Here is a 19,592-nt window from a genome sequence, read left to right as displayed (position 1 = left end):
AAACATGCAGAAACACTCCTCCCATCAGAACAAAATCCTTTCTGTCCCACTCCATCATTCAGCCACTTCCTCGATTATATCAGAGAACTGAATAACATCTCCAGTTTCAAAAGACAGTTAATGATATCCCCACTGTAGCCACAATAATGTCTGCCGGCCGGGGTGGCCAAGCGGTTAAAGGCGCTACAGTCCGGAACCGCGTGACCGCTACGGTCGCAGGTTCGAATCCTTCCTCGGGCATGGATGTGTGTGATGTCCTTAGGTTAGTTAGGTTTAAGTAGTTCTAAGTTCTAGGGGACTGATGACCTTAGAAGTTAAGTCCCATAGTGGTCAGAGCCATTTGAACCATTTGAACCACAATAATGTCTCTGTAGCCATACACACCCATTATGCCATTACATCTTGGTTTCCAACTAGATCTGCTAGGTGGGATTGACGGAGGACATCGAAAGGGTCCAAAAAAGGACAGTTCGTTTTGTATTATCACGTAATAGGGGAGAGAGTGTGGCAGATTTGATACACGAGTTGGGGTGGAAAGCATTAAAGCAAAGGCATGTTTCGTCGCGGCGAGATCTATTTACGAAATTTCAGTCACCAACTTGCTCTTCCAAATGCGAAAATCTTTTGTTGAGCCCAACCTACATAGGTAGGAATGATCATCAAAATAAAATAAGAGAAGTCAGAGCTCGAACAGAAAGGTTTAGGTGTTCGTTTTTCCCGTGCGCTGTTCGGGAGTGGAATGGTAGGGAGATAGTATGATTGTGGTTCGATGAACCCTCTGTCAAGCACTTAAATGTGAATTGCAGAGCAATCCTGTAGATGTAGATTCACCACTGCTCCTAGTTGGTGTAGCCTACTTAAGTTGACCTCCCTCAGAACTTACTATACCAGATAATATTACTTTTGTATACCTACAAATACTTTTTATATGTGCTACTATCACTATTATTATCATTTTTATTATCATTATAATTATTATTATTATTAGTATTATTATAATTGTTGTTATTGTTAGTGGGAAGTGGGAGAAGTAGTATACTCTAGCTTCACTAGTTCTTTATCATAAATATTTTTAAACATTGTTTCTGCATACAGTCAAATAATTTTCGATTTATTATGCTATTTCATTACTATTCATCATACAAAATTTATTGTTATTACCCATGTAACTGTTAAGTAAAGTAAAAAATAGTGTATGTGTGAAACCCTGGTCCCTTATGGGATCAGATTTGATAGATGAATAAATATATAAAATAACAATAAGTAAAGTATAAGATTTTATTGAATTCATGGCAACCTGACGAACATTAAAATTTGAAGAGTAATGTAGATGGCAAAAAAGAGGACATTTCCGTTAGACTCAATTAACAGCTCACTTTGTAAGTTGTGTGTGCGTTTCTGGCAGTCATGATAGCACAGTTATAAGCTGTCTATTCACCAGTTTCCAAATGTTTCACGAATCTGAAAAGTGCATAGGAATTCTAAATGGTATAAAGATGCAGTAGGAAAGTCAAGTAATTTTTTTTAAAATTGTGATGCACAAAACTAAGAATGTAGAACAACTAGTCAGTTTGAACCTTGCTAGATTGGTACAAATTAGTCACACTAACTAGAAATCAGTTGTTTCTCTCCCAGTGTTTGGGTGCATTACATGACATGCCTTTAAGAGGAAAAACAAATTCAAATGGTGTTTTTGATATTACGTTAATTGCTACTAATTCAGGTTAGAGTTTACAGTGACTGGTATTAATATTGAATGAAATGACAAGTTTAGTTACCAGGTAATAGCTAGTAACAGTGAACTTGCAGTTTTTGTTGATTCACTGTATAGTCGGGTGGTGAAACACTGTGGAAACATTTTGAAATTACCTTAAAACTGTCACCTCTTTTTCTCATGGAAACCAAAATGGCTTCGATTCTGAAACAAACTTTACTGTTTGTACATTATCCTACATGCTGTGCATGAGTGAGATCATGACATGGTTTCCACATAAATCGCTTTGGAAATTGATGTTGGAGCTTATAGTGGAGGTTCAAATACAGATCTTGTAAAAATAAGTAGACTCTGAGGCTACTGCAGGCACAGAATATTTTGAACCTTTGGGTGGACGCCAGTGGGGTTGTAAGAGTCCGGCAATTGAACTGCATTATGGCTTGTAAGGACACAGATGGAACATTACCAACACTCTATGACAAAGGAAACAACGCACCATGAAATAACTACCTGAATGGAACGGAGATTGGTAGATGTAATGTACATGTAAAGACAAACGAATAATTACAATTTTAGAAAAATTGGATGATTTTTTCATGAGAAAGAGCTTAATAAGTTGAGCAAGTCAATAACGTGTTATTCCAACTATGGCTCTTATAGAAGCAGTTACTCAGCTTGCCACTGACTGACAGAGTTGTTGGCTGTCCTCCTGAGAGATATTGTCCAAACTGTGTCCAGATGGTGTGTCAGACTGTCAGAATCCTGAACTGAATGGTGGGATGTGCCAATAATGCTCCAAATGATCTCAATTGGGAAGAGAGCCAGCGATCGTGCTGGCCAAGATGTGGTTTGGCAAGCATGAAGACAAGCAATGGAAACTCCTGCCGTGTGCAGGCGGACATTATCTTGCTGAAATGCAACTGTAGGACGGATTGCCATGAAGGGCAAGTAAATGGGGCGTACAATATCGTCGATGTACCGCTGTGATATAAGGGTGCTGTGGATGACAACCAAAGGAGTCCTATTATGAAATGAAATGGCATGGCATCCTAAGACCATCACTCCTGGTTGTCGGGCCATATGCTGGACGACAGTCAGGTTGGTAGCCTATAGCTATCTGGACTATCTTCAGACATGTCTCCAGCCTGGAATACCATTGACTTCATTAAAATCATCTTCAGTGATGAGTCTTACTTCCAACTGTGCCCCAATGGCGAGTGAAACCGTGTCTGGAGATGCCCTGGACAGCATTGGTATACCAGCCTGACTGCCACCCGCCATATTAGACGACAGCTGGGAGTAATGGTCTGGTGTGACATTTCGTTTTGTAGCAGGGCCCCTCTGGTTGTCGCCTGCCGCATACCTACAGCACAGCCGTATGTGACGATATTCTACACCACAACCTAGTGGACTGGGTCCTCCAAAGAAAGGAGTTGTGTTGCACCATGGCTTCAGCTGGTGTGACATTAAGAAACTATGACCAACTTAACAGGCAACATCACAGCAGGGGTGATATAAGAGGCATCAGCAATAAGACTGAATAAGCACTCTTGCAAAAGGAACTGCGTTCAGGCTGTGCTGAAATCTCAGAAGGTGTACCTATGTCTTATAAAAACAGAAATTATTACATTTTCCCCTTCCGAGAACATCATCAACGTCATGGCTTGTTATGGAACAGACGTACTTAACAATTCTTATTCACGTAGGAATGTCGAAAAACTGCCTAGCAACTATCCACCATGTCATTGCAACCCCACCCAGGTGGTGAACTGCAGGCCTCCTGACCACCCACTGTAGAGGTCATTCACTCCAGCCTCTCCAATCCGTTCATTTTTCTTTCACAGAAGTTCATGATTAAAACCTGGTAGGCCACTGCTCTAGACAAACAAGTGAACAGGCAACCACTTTGTAGTTCTGCAAGTTTATTTTTGTAGACTGAAGAGAGTGACACCGTTTTTTTTAAAGATTTCTTCTGTGTCCACTGTTGTAGTTCCTGCTATTTGATTTACACTTTTATTGGTTTCCATTATTTGCTACTTATGTAACTGGGTATTCAACCTGCCCAGCTAGCTGCACATGTCAATGTGCCACTTTCAGGATTTGGGTATGCAAATCAACCTAAGCTCTAATTCATCTCAGGGATTAATGATGAGGGCTGCTGAACTGACCAACAAGAAGGTGGTTTCTAGGTGGTTTCCAACATTCAACCAGGTAAATATTTGGCTGATACTCATGTCCCACCTCAGATACACATATATAACAAATCATCCTAACACTTCTGCACGAGATTTATTCTGGACACATACAGATGGGGTATGTGGATATGTAGATTCTGTACCGGAGGAACAGTGGCGCCAGGAATGGCGTCCAGTCACCCACTGTTACTTAGAACTGGCAGAACCCAAACTACAATGCCAACGACCCCATCGATAAATGGGACAGAACGAAGAAGAATAACTAGAAGAACAAGTAGTTGTGATTAAGCGAGTTATAATGCCTTATACTATTTAATAAAGTCATTTGCAAGTTTTTCATGGATGTTAAATTCATGGTAATGGCTATCTTTTAAATAAATGCTCTACTATCTTTTTTAGTATAGTTTCATACAAGTATTAAGTGTTATTATAATTGGTTTTGACACAACTGGTCTTCATTTTTAGTTTTTTGTGACCAGTTGAACTTATTCTCTTTTCTGACATATATATATATATATATATACAGCTGTTAAAAAAGTTTTAAATTTAGTCAGGGTAGTGCAGTGACTGCATTTTTTGCTGTCCCTTGATGCATTACTCTACTTACAAGACACCATATCTATCCCAATATGCGGTCGTCATAACCTTACATGTTGAAATTGTTTTCTCAGGATCGACTTTGACTTCTGATGTTGTGTAATGCCATTCCAGTGACTGACATTTAGACTCTGGGGCCATGTGAGAAACCCACGTTTCGTTGCCTGTGGTAATGTTCTTTAAAAATTGATTGTCTTCGTTATGATACTGATCCAAAAAAACAAGATCAGAAGCCATTCTTTCCATTATGTGTTTCTCAGTAAGTAGCCTTGAAATGCAATGTGAACACTGTTTGCAAAATATCAACTTTCCAGAGACAGTTTTGTGCAAAGTTGTTTTACCCACATTTCGAAAACTCAATTGCTAAAATAGACTTGCGAGCTGCTGGTCTTCACAAATCTTTTTGCCCACAGCTATGATGTAATCTTTTGATATCACTGATAAACAGCCTGATTGCAGTTCATTGTGGGCATTTTCCCTTCCATTCTTGAAAGCTCTCACCCATTTACACACTTTGCTGTCACTCAACACACTGGGGCCATACATCTCACGTGTCTGTCAATGAACTTCTGCTGCTGATCAAATGTTTTAAACAGTTTTCATTAATACTATAAACAGCACACAGCAACAACCATCTACTATTCGCATGGGCTCATGAACTAACAGCTCGAAATAATTTTCAGAGAATGCATTTAGGACAATTTCAGATAAGTTTTATGTGTACCTCCAGATTTAAACATTTATTTTCACCAACATATCGAAGGTAAATTAAAGTCACCACAAACTATAATTGTATGAGTAGGATAAGTGTTTGAAATTAAACCCAAGTTTTCTTGAAAGTTTCAGCAGATGTATAATCTGAATTAGGAGATCGGTAAAAGGATCCAATTATTATTTTCTTCCGGTTGCCAGGAATGATCTCTGCCCATATGAAATCACAGGAACTAGCTACTTCAATTTCACGACAAGATAAACTCAGCAGCAGTTATAAATTTTGCCAAGAGCAGAATGTGTAAACATGTGAAACAGAAGCAGAATTTAATAATAAATCATTCTTAATATTAAGTGTATACTGAGTACTAGCAGGTAATTTCAATCTGTTCTAAATCTCAATAAAACTTTCAGTAGAAAACTGAGTAAGAATGTAGGGAAGTTAGCAAAGAGAAAGCAAGTTTTGTTGTTAGGTAGTTCTTGTGCCAGAGGTGTAGGCCAACCTCTTGAGGATGAAACAGGATCATAATACAATGTCACCAATTTTTTTACACCTAGTGCTGCTCTGGGTGATGTGGCATAGGACTTAGGTTTACTTTGTAAAAACTTTAACAAGGAAGCCACAGTGATTATTGTGATTGGGCTAGACAACAGTACTGACAAATCATGAGTACAATACAGAGTGTGATCTACAGAGATTGCATCAGCATCGGGACATACCAGTGTGAGGTTTGCATTGCTTCTGAGGCACCATGTCTGATCTCATTTTAACTCTTCTGTCATGAGAGTTGGTTGGGGACAGGATCACGTGTTGTGGTTCCTATTGATTCTCTCATGAGGTATATTTATACTAACCATGGCCTAGAGCTTAGCAGGAAATGGAAGGGTAAACTGGCTGGGCAAATAACAGGAAATTTAAGTGGGGGGGGGGGGGAGGAAGCACTGCCATGAGGGGTAAAATACCAGTGGTTACAGGTGTTGGAGCAGCACCTTTTTTAGGACAGGCAGAACACAAATGAGACAAGCTCTGAGATATGTCAGGATTGAAACGAATCTTGAATATGAGAAAGAAACTAAGTAGCAGGATTCTGGGATATTGCATCAGCAAACAGAGTTGTTGGTCAAAAATTTTCATCAATCATGGGAAATTATATTTCCTCTCAGTTTTATTTCAGTCAATGTGAAATGGCAACTACTTTTAGGGCATTAAAGATATGAGGACTAAGAAGTAAAATCAATGAACTATTTATCTGAATATCCAACTCAGTTGACATAATCTGCCTCTCTGAACACCATAAGACCACTGATAGAGATGTATGAAGTGTTGCAGTATTTAAGTTAGCTTATCACTTTTCTAGGACAGGGGAATTGCCACATTCATCTGGAACTCCCCTACATTTAATAACATGGACATTCATAAATTTTGCCTATAACAGCATGTGCAACAGAAGCAGAATTTCATATTTAATGTACATTTTCTTGAAAATTCTTTCAGTAAGAACTTATTGCAGTCAATAGCACTATCATTAAAATTAATTCATAGTGTTAACTTTCCAACTAGAACAGCTAAGGGCTTAAAGATAGGCATTGATTATATATTTATAGAAATGTCTGATGAACAAAATTATATTATAAAACCAATAATAAGTAGCCTTGCAGACTCTGATACGCAGTTCCTTTTGCTAAATGTTAGTACTGACTGGGATATAAAACCTACTAAATTTGAGTTCAAGAGTGTACCCAATAAGCCAAAAATTGATGTTTTTGGAAACTTCTCCCATACACAAATTGGAGTGTTGTTTGCAATGCTCACAGCTTGAATGACAAGTACAACACTTTCATTAATAATGCCCTTCACTTATCTGAAAACTTTTTCCACCCAAAACTAACCCAGATTAAACAAAACTATAAAAAGCCACGAATTACTCAAGGAATAAAAGCATCCTGCTAGAAAAAAAGGAAATTTTCTCTGTCAAACAGAAACAGCTCAGATGTAAATGCTATAGATCGTTATAAAACATACTGTAAAATATTGGGTGCAGTAATACGAACATCAGAGGAAATGCATTATCTGAAAAGGATAGTCACATCAAATAATCCAAAGAAAATATGGGATATAGTGAAGGAAGAGACTGGTAGAACCAGCACATAACATTAAAACTAAATGATACACAGGTAACAGATGTGTGTAGTGTTACAGAACTTTTCAATAAGAACTTCAAAGCTGTTACTGAAATGATGGGGTACTAAGTTCAGTAGATGCTGCCACAGAATATCTCAGACCAAGCACTGTAAATAACAAAAATAATATGTGTATGAAATAATATGAGTATGACGCTTACAACACCAGTAGAAATGAAGGCCACCACAAATTTCTTAAAATAAAAAAAATAAAAATTAGTGGCTATGGTAATATATCAACATAGTTAATCAGTGTGCTCTGACTTGACATTTTAAGTTATTTGAGTAACTAAATTTTACTGAAGTTTAGCCTTTCTAGAAGAAAGGAGGTAAAGAAATACCATCAAACATCCATCCAATATCACTTTTGCCTGCATTCTCCAAACGTTTAGGAAATATAATACATTGCTGTCTTCTTCACCATCTGGTCATAAATAAAATATTATCTATGTCACAGTTCTAATTTCTAAATGGCTCCTATATTGAGAAGGCTATCTACACATACATTCACAATATGCTTAATTCATTAGAAAATAAATTACAGGCTATTGGTATATTTTGTGATCTGTCAAAGTCATTTGATTGTGTAAATTGCCACATCCTATCAAATAAACTAGAATATTATGGTGTAACAAGAAATTGTGCAAAATGATTCAAATCCTATATGTCTGACAGAAAATAAATAGTGTCAATAGGAAAGAGACGTGTGTTAAGCTATCAGGCATCATCCATCTAGGAACCAGGTCCTTACTTTTTCTTATGTATTCCAATGATATTTCATTAGTAACATTACCAGATGCTAAGTTTGTTTCGTTTGCAAATGGTACAAAAATTGCAGTAAACATTAAATCAAGTATAGCCTTTGAAAGGTCAGCTAACTAAATTTTCATGGACATTAATAAATTATTTCTAGCAAATTGTCTGTCACTAAACTTTGAAAAAAAACATGCTATCTGCAGTTCAGAACTTGTATAATGTTTTCTCCAGTATATGCCTAAAATATGATGACTATCCGATACAAGAAACTGACAGTGTTAAATTCATGGCCTTACACCTTAATGATGACTTAACAAAGAGGAGCATACCACAGAACTGCTGAAGTACATAAATAAATCTCTACTTGCTATGCAAATGTTGTCAGACATAGGTGATATAAAAATAAAAAAGCTAGAGCACTATGCTTAATTTAATTCCATTATGTCATACAGAACTGTTTTCAAGCCAAGCTCACGTTTTCTGAGCGCAAAAATGCACAGTATGGATTATTTGTCAAGTGAACTCAAGAACGACTTGCAGAAGGACTTTTAAGAAACTGAGGATACTAAGACTGCTTCCCAATACATTCATTCCTTAATGAAATTTGTTATTAAAATATATTTTTCAAAAAAAGAACAGGTCAATTCATGGAATCAAAACTAGAAAGAAGAAGTACACATTTTCAGCAACATGCCAGCAGCCATAAAAAGTTTAACTAATAATTAAGTTCAGTTTGAGAAGAGTCAAAGGGTTTATTTGTGGAGAACTCCTACTCCATTGATGGACTTCTTAGTAGAACCAGTTGGTGTGTATATGTTATTAATAATATCACATAATATGAATAATTCATACAATCTGATTTCTGCAAAAAATTTTGTGCTGAAACGCGATCTTTATAAATAAGTTCTGTAGCCTGTTATTATTTCATGATGTCTATCTACAATAGCTTATGAATTATCATATGCACATATGTTTACTGAACATTTAATATTTGGTGACAAGTTTCAAATATAAATATGCTTAATTTTTTTTTTTTCTTTTTTGACTGGTTTCCCATTTGCAAAGGCAATTTCATTTGGGATTTGTGGAAGGTACATTATTATACCTTTTCATATTTTGTAAATATTTATTCTGTATTCTTGTTTTCTGAGATGTTCCACATCCCAGAGAATCTTCTTACTATGGATCAGTTGGGATGCAAAATACCTCACATCACATGCACTGCTACAGCAGTGTTGATTTGATGGATTGAAGTCCAAGGGCAGTACAGAGATCTTAAAAAACCTAGAATAGCCTAATATTCCATTAATAATGAGTTAGAAGAGGTGTGAAGGAAGCCATAAGTGCCTCCCAAACCTATCTGCACATAGACACTTGTCGGTCTTGTTCTTTTGTAACTTACTTCTGCTACGGCGGAGATGGTTTAAGCCATCTGTAACAGCCTCTCTGCTACAGAGCAGATGGCCCACCGGCTGCTCTTGAGACTGGCAACTCCATCTTTCTGAGGGCCTCAATGCAAACTATAACACCCACAGGCCTGTTCGACAATAATTATGATTCTCAATCATCCCTCACACGACTGCCAACCCTATCCTGCCCTCAATCCACTTGGTGTTTTGTAAACTGCAACCACTCCTAAACTTCCAGGAATGAGATTCCATGCTGCTGTTTCAAGAGTTTTCCTTATTTTGACACTCCACCTGAAACTGCCGCTATCCATCATCCATTTTGGTGTTTGCTAGGTTTTCACTTACAAAAGTGCTGGTATTTTCCGTCTTGTCCTCTTGTTCCCATTAGAAGGAATGTGAAACTGAGTTTCTACTGAGTGCATATTTCCACGTGAAAAGTGAAGAGATCTTATGCTGTGGTTGTTGTTCTACATCTGGTCAATTATATTCAAGATCCAGTGTTGGATATGTTTAATTTTTAGTATCACTGCACCAAAAGCCTTCTACTGTCATTGCTTCCACTAACAAATGAATTTGTTTTTCTCACTGGACAGTTATTCAAACAGACTGCATAGTTATTTAAACCAAATGAGGTTATTCTCTTAGACGAAGCCTTAACTCTTTCTGAAGAGAAAACCGCTACAGGTTGTAATGTGGATACTTAAGAAGTCTAATACCTCCCATTATATCAACATTTGTCAAACATCAACTTATCAGAATATAATGAAATAGATTTATCTTACAGAACTGTCACAATGATATACTTTCTGTACATACAATGTCTAAATCTCACAACTCTATGATGTGCAATGAACTGTAACCAAAGATGTGAAACTACATACAAGTGCAACTCTATAGCTCCATTTTGTACAAATTAACAGGGATGAATACATGTGTGAGCTACACCTGTATCCCTATGTGGCACCCAAGTTAACTTACCATTACTCATCATACATAATTAATAAAGTGATGAAGGATTTCATTTAATCATGTTAAACAAATGATTACTTCATAAACTTAAATCACAGGGTCATTTTCATAGAACAAACATGTACACACTGAATCCAAATGAGTAACATAAATGTGAATGAACAAATGCTTTTTGGAGTCAAGAATAGTTATTTTGATCTTGAAATGTAATCAGTCTCATCTTTCAACAAACTGCATTCATTCAAGTAATTCCAAACGAAAAGGACTGCAATTCTGCAAAGGACAATATCTAAATTATACTCAATTTGGACACAATTCCACAATAATGTTAGTCAAAATACTTTTGCCTGATGTCCGATCATATGGATCATGCTGCCTTTAAACAGAACTACTTCAACCAGAAGTGCCACGTGGTGCTGAGCTAACTTATCAAACAGCAACTGCTAATGATTCTTCTTAGTAATTTTAGGTGGGCTACAAGTTTGGCTGTAGACGTATGTTGTTCTTATGAAATAAACAACTATGAAATAGACAACGTTTTTTAAAATTAGTTACTTAACATTCAGTTACAAAGTAATTCTCACACAGTGAATCTTTGTACCTCCAATGACAGATTTCGCTAGCAAGTGCAAGATAAGTGTTTGGTAATGGTTGTTACGGCACTAATGATATTTGACAGAAATTTCAACTGAAACATGAAAAAATGGTCAATACACCACATGATGCTGATGCTGATGATGACGATGATGACGACACTCATCAGTTATTCATAATATTTGTTTCAGTCTTATTATCTAAGTACCACTAAAAAAATAGAATTTCATTTGGAAAAAGTAATAGTGTCTAAACTTCAGTCCATTTTGTCATTTAAAATCCTATTTGATTATGCTACCACTTTTTACTGCATTCACTCTATTGAGGAATTCCATATTATCATATACAGTGATGGGACTGTTAAAATGGAAGAGTTATGTGCCAGAATGTAAGCTTCAGTATGAGTAGTGCCATCATAAGTTCCTGCATTAGAGGCTCTGTTCTTACTTGAGTAACAATGATTATATCTGTCATTTCTGCAAGTCATTACTGAGAAAACAACATACAGTCTATTATTACTAAAATAAAAGATCCACCTATAGAAAATGATGCAGAAATGTGTAAGTATATTGTAAGAATATTGTAACAAAATTATCATAAGGAAAATTACATAATTTTAAATATAAGCATTTTAAATCCCAGTCACAACCAAAATTTGTTATGTGTGTATGAAGAACGAGAAACCATAAATAATAAATACTTAAAAGCCACTGTGATAGTATAGACAGAAACACATTATTATGTTGCAACATCTATAATGATAGAAACGTTCTCACTTCACTAGCTGAAAGCAATGCAAAACTGAAAAATGCCTATCACTTAATGACAAGTATCTTAGATTACGAGTATGACAAAATGTAACTAGCCACATGTTTTGCAGCAGCAAGAAAAAGATAGGAAACCAAAAATTGACCATAAAAATAAACATTTTTATATATAGGGTGTTCAAAAAGTCTCTCTATGCGTGCTGCATGCTGCAGTGAATATACCAAAATGAAACTCAGTGAAATACAAGTTATTAATTTATTAAATATTCATTTTTACTGAGATAAACGAAACAGTGGAATGTTGGGAGAGTCCACTTGGAGGGAAGTAACCCAGACAGGCGACCAATCATACAGCACGTGCAGCTAACAATCACACGGAACTGCAGGGAGACTTTTTGAACACCCTATATAACAGAACTGTAATGAGAGATTTCTGGAAACATCACTTTTAATCACAAAAATAAAAGAAAATATACACTAAGAATTAATTTTTAATCTATACAGCAGACAATTAAAAAGAAGACAAATAAAAACAAAGCTATTACAAAGAAAGATCATTTGATGTATTTGCTTATTACATTGAAAATTATGCATCTGATTACGTTTCACACCCAGTGATAATGTCACCTAGTGATAATGTTTCAAATATCCTTTTGTTTTATACAATCAACTGGAATTATAATTTAACTCTAGATGAGGCAGTACTTTCAAGTCTGTTTTTGTTCTGCCTTCACACAGTATCCAAAACTAAAAAAATATATAAGATTTAATGCATAAAACCAATCTTCATTATGTAATCATCATGTACAGAGCTTTGGAACACACACAAAGCATTTCACGAGAAATACAGCTCCTAACATGAGAGTAGAGTATTAGTATAAAGTGTGAACAGGCATGATAAATAAAATGTAACAAATGGCAGAGTATTATAGCCTGGTACCTGAGTATGAGTATCTCACAAGCTGTGAATCTTATGCCTGTTCATGTGCTACTATTGTCAACCTCTATGGAAGTTGGCTGACAGATGGTGAAACCACAAGCTGACAATAAGGTGTAAGACACTCACACCTCTCCAATGAACTTGAGGGTAAGAGGTCTGCCCATTCTGTACAGTGAGATAAGCAGCAATCTGTGTCAAATATGAGGATGCAGACATGGTGCAGGCTCAAGTGTTCAGAACCACACAATTCAGCAGGGACTGTTGAATGAGAGGGTTCAATGCATATAATGGCCACATATTCATAGGTTGATCCAACAACACTGTCTATTACAATAGCAGTGGAAATGGGATTATCGAAATTGGATTGCAAATCAATGGAAACATGTCTCTTTTTCAGATAAGCGACACTCTTTGTTACACTAGGTCAATAATGGTACCAAGATCCACCTTTAATGAGGTGAATAGTTGCTTGCAATACGCACAACACAACAGAAGCAGGAAGATGGAGACAGTTTATGCTGTGGATAACATTTACTTCGGTTACCATGGGACAGGTAGTTATAATTGAAGGCCCCAGGACGACAGTGAACTACATGAACATTACTGCAAACAATGTGCATGTCTGAAGTCCTCCATGATGGTCATGGTGTCTTCTAGCAGGATAATTATCCAAGTGACAAGAGCAGAACTGCACTAAAATGATTTGAGCAATGTTATAACTTTAGTCTTGGTCATCCAATTCACCTCATGAGAGGCCGATCAGACACATCAAGGATACTACAGGGCACCAGCTATGTATCCACAAACCACCAGCCTACAATTTATGGGAATTGTGTGTAGACATATAGCCCAACATACTACTGGAAACCTACCAAAGAATCGTTGAGTCCACATCATGTCAAAGCACTGCTGTATTGCAATCTGAAGGTTGAGTAAAATGCTAACATGCAGCGGATCACAATTTTTTTACTTACCACTGCATATTTACCATTATCAAACAGATTGAAATGGAGGATAAGCACAAAAAATGGATACTTAATTACATACATTGTACTACTGTTAAGAAAGTGAATCTATGTCCAATACTTGAATCATTATCAGATTTTTCTGACCTTTCTCTTCTTCACTAGCCTGAGTGAAGAATGTGCTACAAACATTACATTTTTTGCTGTCTCTAGGGATACTTTCATTATCTTTCCAATAATGAACAACAAACGAATACATTTCCTTGGCATATCTAGGGTCCTGATTACTGCATGGTATTTATTTGTAAAAGATTTCACTAAATGAACGAACTTCTGGTATCAAGTATGACTAAAGCATAGCAACATTATTCACAAAAAAAGTCACAACTATGTGATTCATCTGTAGGAACTTTGTGAATATCTTCTTTAAAATGTCAAACTGCAGAAACGTATTAGTCATATTTGCGATCCCTCGCTAGCACATATCAGTACATGCCTCTTCAGAATTCTAGCACATGTTAAGGATTTATCACACAACACAGAATTCTAGCACATGTTAAGGATTTATCACACAACAAATTTGCAACATCTCCCACTACACATACCTGTATGGATCTTGATAACATCTGCTAAATAAATTTATTTGTGCCGAGAACAATATTTGTGAGGTCCCTTTCTAGTGTGTATTAACACATGTTTATTGCGATTACCTGACTGAGTAAATAACTTTCCGCAAACACTACATTTGTGTGGTCTCTCACCAGTGTGGACTATTGCATGGGCCTTCAGATTACGCAAGTGAATAAAAGACTTTCCACAGACATCACATCTGTGAGATCTCTTTCCGATGTGTATTAGTTCATGTTTCTTGAGCGTACCCGACTCAGTAAATGATTTGCCACAAACATCGCATTTGTGCGGTTTCTCTCCAGTGTGTCTTCGAATATGGGTCCTGAGGTTACTCAACACAGTGAAACATTTGCCACATGTATCACATTTGTACTCTCTCTTTCCTGTGTGAAGTAATGCATGGGTCTTGAGATTACCCAACAAAGTAAAAGATTTGCCACAGGCATCACATTTGTGAGGTCTACTTCCAGTGTGTACAGACATATGATTTTTTAGAGTCCCTGACTCCGTAAAAGATTTTCCACAAATATCACATTTGTGAGGCCTCTGTCCTGAATGAATTAAGGCGTGATTCTTGAGATTACTGGACTGAGTAAAAGATTTGCCACAAATAACGCATCTGTGAGGTCTCCTTCCAGTGTGTATTAATGTGTTTTCTTAGAGTACTCAAATCAGTAAAACATTTGCCACAAACATCGCATTTGTGGGGTCGCTGTCCAGTGTGTATCAAGACATGTTTCTTTAGATTAACCAACACACAAAATTTTTTGCCACAAACTCTACATTTGTGTGGTCTCTCCCCAGTATGTGTTAATGTGTGGGTTTTAAGATTACTCGATCCAGTAAAAGTTTTGCCGCAGATATCACATAAATGGGGTTTCTTTCCTGTGTGTGTAAAGGAATGTATCTTCAGAGAACCGCGTACAGTAAAAGATTTGCCACAGGTTTCACATTTATGAGGTTTCTTTCCGGAGTGTATTAATACATGTTTCTTGAGATTGCACGACTGGCTAAATGATTTTCCACAAATATTGCATCTGTATGGTCTTACACCAGTATGTACTAACGAATGGGTCTTGAGATGATCCGACCGAGTAAAACATTTGCCGCACTCATCACATTTGTGCAATCTCTTCGCAGGAAGTAAAACAGTGTGGACATTGAAATTACCACTTGTACCGAAGGTTTCACAATCACCACTCCTGTCTGCCACCCCTGTAGGAAGTGTCACTGTATGGATGTTAGATGTGTCATTAAAAGATTTCTTCAAAGGTTCCAAAGTTTCCTTGGATGAAGTCTGCTTCTCCATGGCAGAAACTGCTCTTTGATTTTCCAAGACGATAATATTTTCATGGTCTTCACTGTAGTCATATTTCTCATTATTGCCTGCAGATAAAAATTCATCACACTCACTCATTTTCAAATGTTTGTCCAACCTATCATTACTGGGGAATACCTCACCACAGGACTTACAAATGTATGCAGGAACCTGCACACCATCAATGTGGGTGAAGACATGCATTATAAGTCTGTATTTTGTAGGGAAGCTCTGCAGACAGAAACTACAGCTGAACGTATCAAATTCCATTCCCCTTGAACTATAACTTAATCTGGTGGCGAATAAGGTGTCTTCTTGTGACGTTAATCCTTCTATATGAGTACCGCATGTGGCGAAATTTGTTGATTTCTCTGTGTCTGTCTCCATCTCATCAAGGACCACTCCTTGACCAACCGTTTCTTGAAAAGTAATGTCACCGCTCTCAATAGTACTTTGAATTAACCTGAAGCATAAGGCGAAAGGCGTTACATGTTAATTTGTAAGATGAATAAAAACAACATTTCAGCATCCACAAAAGTAGGACTACAAGGGAAAAGTAACAAAAAAGTTATGGACAGTAGAAATTACTTAGTCGGTAAATTTGATTACAATTATCAAGATATTGTACAAGAGTGAAAAAGTTTTCCTAAGGTCAAACCCTTTTATAAATAAAAGGACTAGAAGAATATCAAAATGACAGTCCTAATTCACTGCTTATTTGTTTTGCAAAAAAATTTTGTTGGTACTGTAGCTTACAATTCTCCCAACATCGTTAAAATACTGTTCTGCAAACTAATGGACCACACCAAAATATTACAGTTGTCAAAATCATATCCCCCAACTTACTACAAATTAGTTTGCTTGTATAACAAATACCAACAGCTAAAGAAAAACACAAAAAGAAATTAATCAAGATTTTAAAACACAAAAATTAAATAGGCTTATTAGCGCTTATTTCTTTGTATTGGAAAACATGTTCAGCTTTGGATAGAAATCTTTTACATCTACCAACTCAACTATTTTGCGAAGTAAAAATGCATGTTTGGCTATTTGATTTAAAGCGAACCAATAACTACTGTAAGCTGCAACATATTTTTTTTTTTTTTTTTTTTTTTTTTTTTTGTAGGTAGTGGCCAACGGCTGTACATAAATAGGGAATAATATCTGGTCAATAAATGCAAAAATATTTACGTAAATTTATGCGCTGAGAATAAATATGAGTGACACATCAGCACATTGATCCAACATTAGACTTGCAACCTATGTGAAGCCCTGCCTAAATGGATGTACTGTTTGACAGGAAGGGTACTATTGTTAGCTTGCCAAAACATATACAGCCACTATTGTAAATTATCTTTACAACCTCTGAACATCTGGTCAACTGGGATACAAAAACATCCTTAACTGAATCGCACACAGGTGCCAATGGGAACATCATCATCAATCAGGCACAGTGGAGTCTACCATACTATACTAGTGGTGAGTAATGGCACCAGGTGCTTATGATATTCCTGTGGTATCTGGATGCAGTCATACCAACTTCTGTAATCCCATTTCAGCTGAATAGAAATATGACATCTTCAAGCTTCCTTGTGAGTGCATTATATGTGCTTGTGTTTGGTGGGGAGGGGATGATTAGGAGAATGCATGCGTTTGTGCAGATGTGTGCTACTATTAGTCTTCTAGACAGATTTTTGCTTCTAACGTTTTTTTTCTGCTTGATGGATATATAATTTTTTTGGCATGTTATCTGGGAAATGCTGAGCAGCTGTCTTCGATACATTTTCAGCTCTTTATATCTCATTTTAAATCTTCTTGATACTTTTTCTGTATATTGACTTTTAGAGCTCTGTTACTGCAAGAGTAAGTTGTTATATTTCTATTTTTGCATATTTACATGCTGCTGTCTTGGGTTTGGAGATGTGTTTATGTAAAGTTTCATTTGTTCTCTAACTGATGTAAAGGTCTTTTGACTACGTTACTCAACATGTGTTAACTTGTATGCATAAAACTTTAATAACATTTTAAGTGTCCCCATTATTGATACTCTTGTGGTAGCGATTTATATATTATTATTATGTGGACTTTTACTACTTGTGCCCTATTTTATTTTGTAGTTGTAATTTTATTTTAGTAGTCTCAGTACTATTAGTAGGTCTTTGCCACTGGTCCACAGTAATTCATTCGGATATATTTGTTTACTAAGTGGGAGACTATGCTTTAGCAGGATATACCTCAGCTACACCTGTGTTTGACTGTTTGGGTAATTCAATTATATATGTTGATGTGGACTTGCTGCTGAAGCTGGAAGTGAGGATTTTTTTAATGTAAAGTGAACCTTATGTAAGTTGAACTCATTGTGAATTTCTGTCTACATCCTCTCTCAGTATGACTCACTCCTACCTCTTCCTCTACTAAATGCAACAAATTACAATATGAGGAAACTGACCCCTTCTCATGGTTTTTTTTTTACTGGACATTATATGTCATTCATGTACCTACACTTACACATCAGTATAGAACTAGTTAACCTGCTTAGAATAGCACTGTGATATTGGCACCATACATAACAAATTGTTCTTTAAGGAAACTCACAATAAAATGTGCTGATGTCTAAAATCCCCAGTCGCCAAGTTTACGTACATTAAATCTCATTGGTTACTGTATTCTCTATTTAAAAGAATGCACCTACCAAGTATAGTCTAGGGAGGTACATTTCTTATACAGTTGGTGTGAGGTGGCCAAGTTATACAGAATAAATAGTAGTGAAACCAGGGTAAACATGGCTTAAAACAGCTCCTGCTTTCAGAATCCATATATGTCAGGTGCTGACTACCCACCTAAGAGTACTCTAAACATAACTGCTAAAAGTGCCGCCAACATAATTACTCACACACTTGTACATGATGCTATTGGCTTAGGGAAAGTCAGTGTATTTTAGCTGTCATAACTTTACTCAGTTATGCGTGGCCTCCTTTGTAACAGACATCCATCAACTGCTGTCAAAGTTTACAAAATGACTTATGAGGAACTATATTGTTACTAAAGTTAATTATGTTGTGATATTCTATGATATGAAGTGTATAATTACTGAAGTTAAGGCTGTTGTAATATTAACTGTGCAATTAAAAAGTCAATGACAATACCATGGAAAAATGTTATTTTATGCCAAATTCTGTGACTGCTTGATAATGGCCAAATCATTCCACACATTTCAGTTGCATGACACACCTTCATACATGAACCATTGACTATGCTAAAGTGGTGTGGCTTGCATTCCTTAATGAAACAGATAACCACTCTGGTGGGGTGCTAGGGAAGGTCCACAGAAATATATGACTACTGAAGAGGGCCACCAGCCTTTGCAGTAGTTGGAGGGGCTGTGGTTTGGATGACTAAATGATCTGGCCTTGCACCATTAGACAACACGGTCCTGATACACTGGCGTCCAAAGTTAAAGCAACAGATCATTCCCATATCTCATTCATAATATAATCACACAAACTGTCAACGGAAGTCCGTACAATCATGTTCTGTATGGAAGATGGCATTACGGTCAACAGACAATTATGCCAATGATTACGTCAGGGTACCTAGCAAATGGAATAGTGTTTGCCACGTAGTCCCACATCCACAACTGCTGCATATACAGCCACAATGGTGCAGTATGGCACAGAGAAGATGCCTACCAAACTCTCTGTGCTGGAGAGCCATGGAAAAAATGGAAGCAGGACAGTCTCAAACTGATGTGGCCCTATGGCTTAATGCAAAGCACTCTGCTGTTCCTGAATGTGATGACGGTTTATAGAGACTTAAACTTCATCCCAAAGACCATGGCATGGCTGA

At 36.7% G+C, this 19,592-nt stretch overlaps 1 protein-coding gene across 1 annotated transcript in view; it reads right to left on the bottom strand.

The window, feature by feature from the left end:
• Positions 1–1,368: 1,368 nt before the first annotated feature.
• LOC126213086 (uncharacterized) overlaps positions 1,369–19,592 on the bottom strand; it is a 218,302-nt gene continuing 200,078 nt past the window's right edge. Inside the window, exon 8 of the mRNA XM_049940680.1 lies at positions 1,369–1,461. Coding sequence (XP_049796637.1) covers positions 1,431–1,461 — 31 coding nt within the window. The 3' untranslated portion in view covers positions 1,369–1,430. The remainder of the gene's footprint in view (positions 1,462–19,592) is intronic.

Source organism: Schistocerca nitens, chromosome 11, assembly GCF_023898315.1.
Source record: "Schistocerca nitens isolate TAMUIC-IGC-003100 chromosome 11, iqSchNite1.1, whole genome shotgun sequence".
In the NCBI taxonomy this organism is placed as follows: domain Eukaryota; kingdom Metazoa; phylum Arthropoda; class Insecta; order Orthoptera; family Acrididae; genus Schistocerca; species Schistocerca nitens.
The sequence above is the reverse complement of the archived record's forward strand: the minus strand, read 5'-3'. Positions and strand labels throughout refer to the sequence as shown.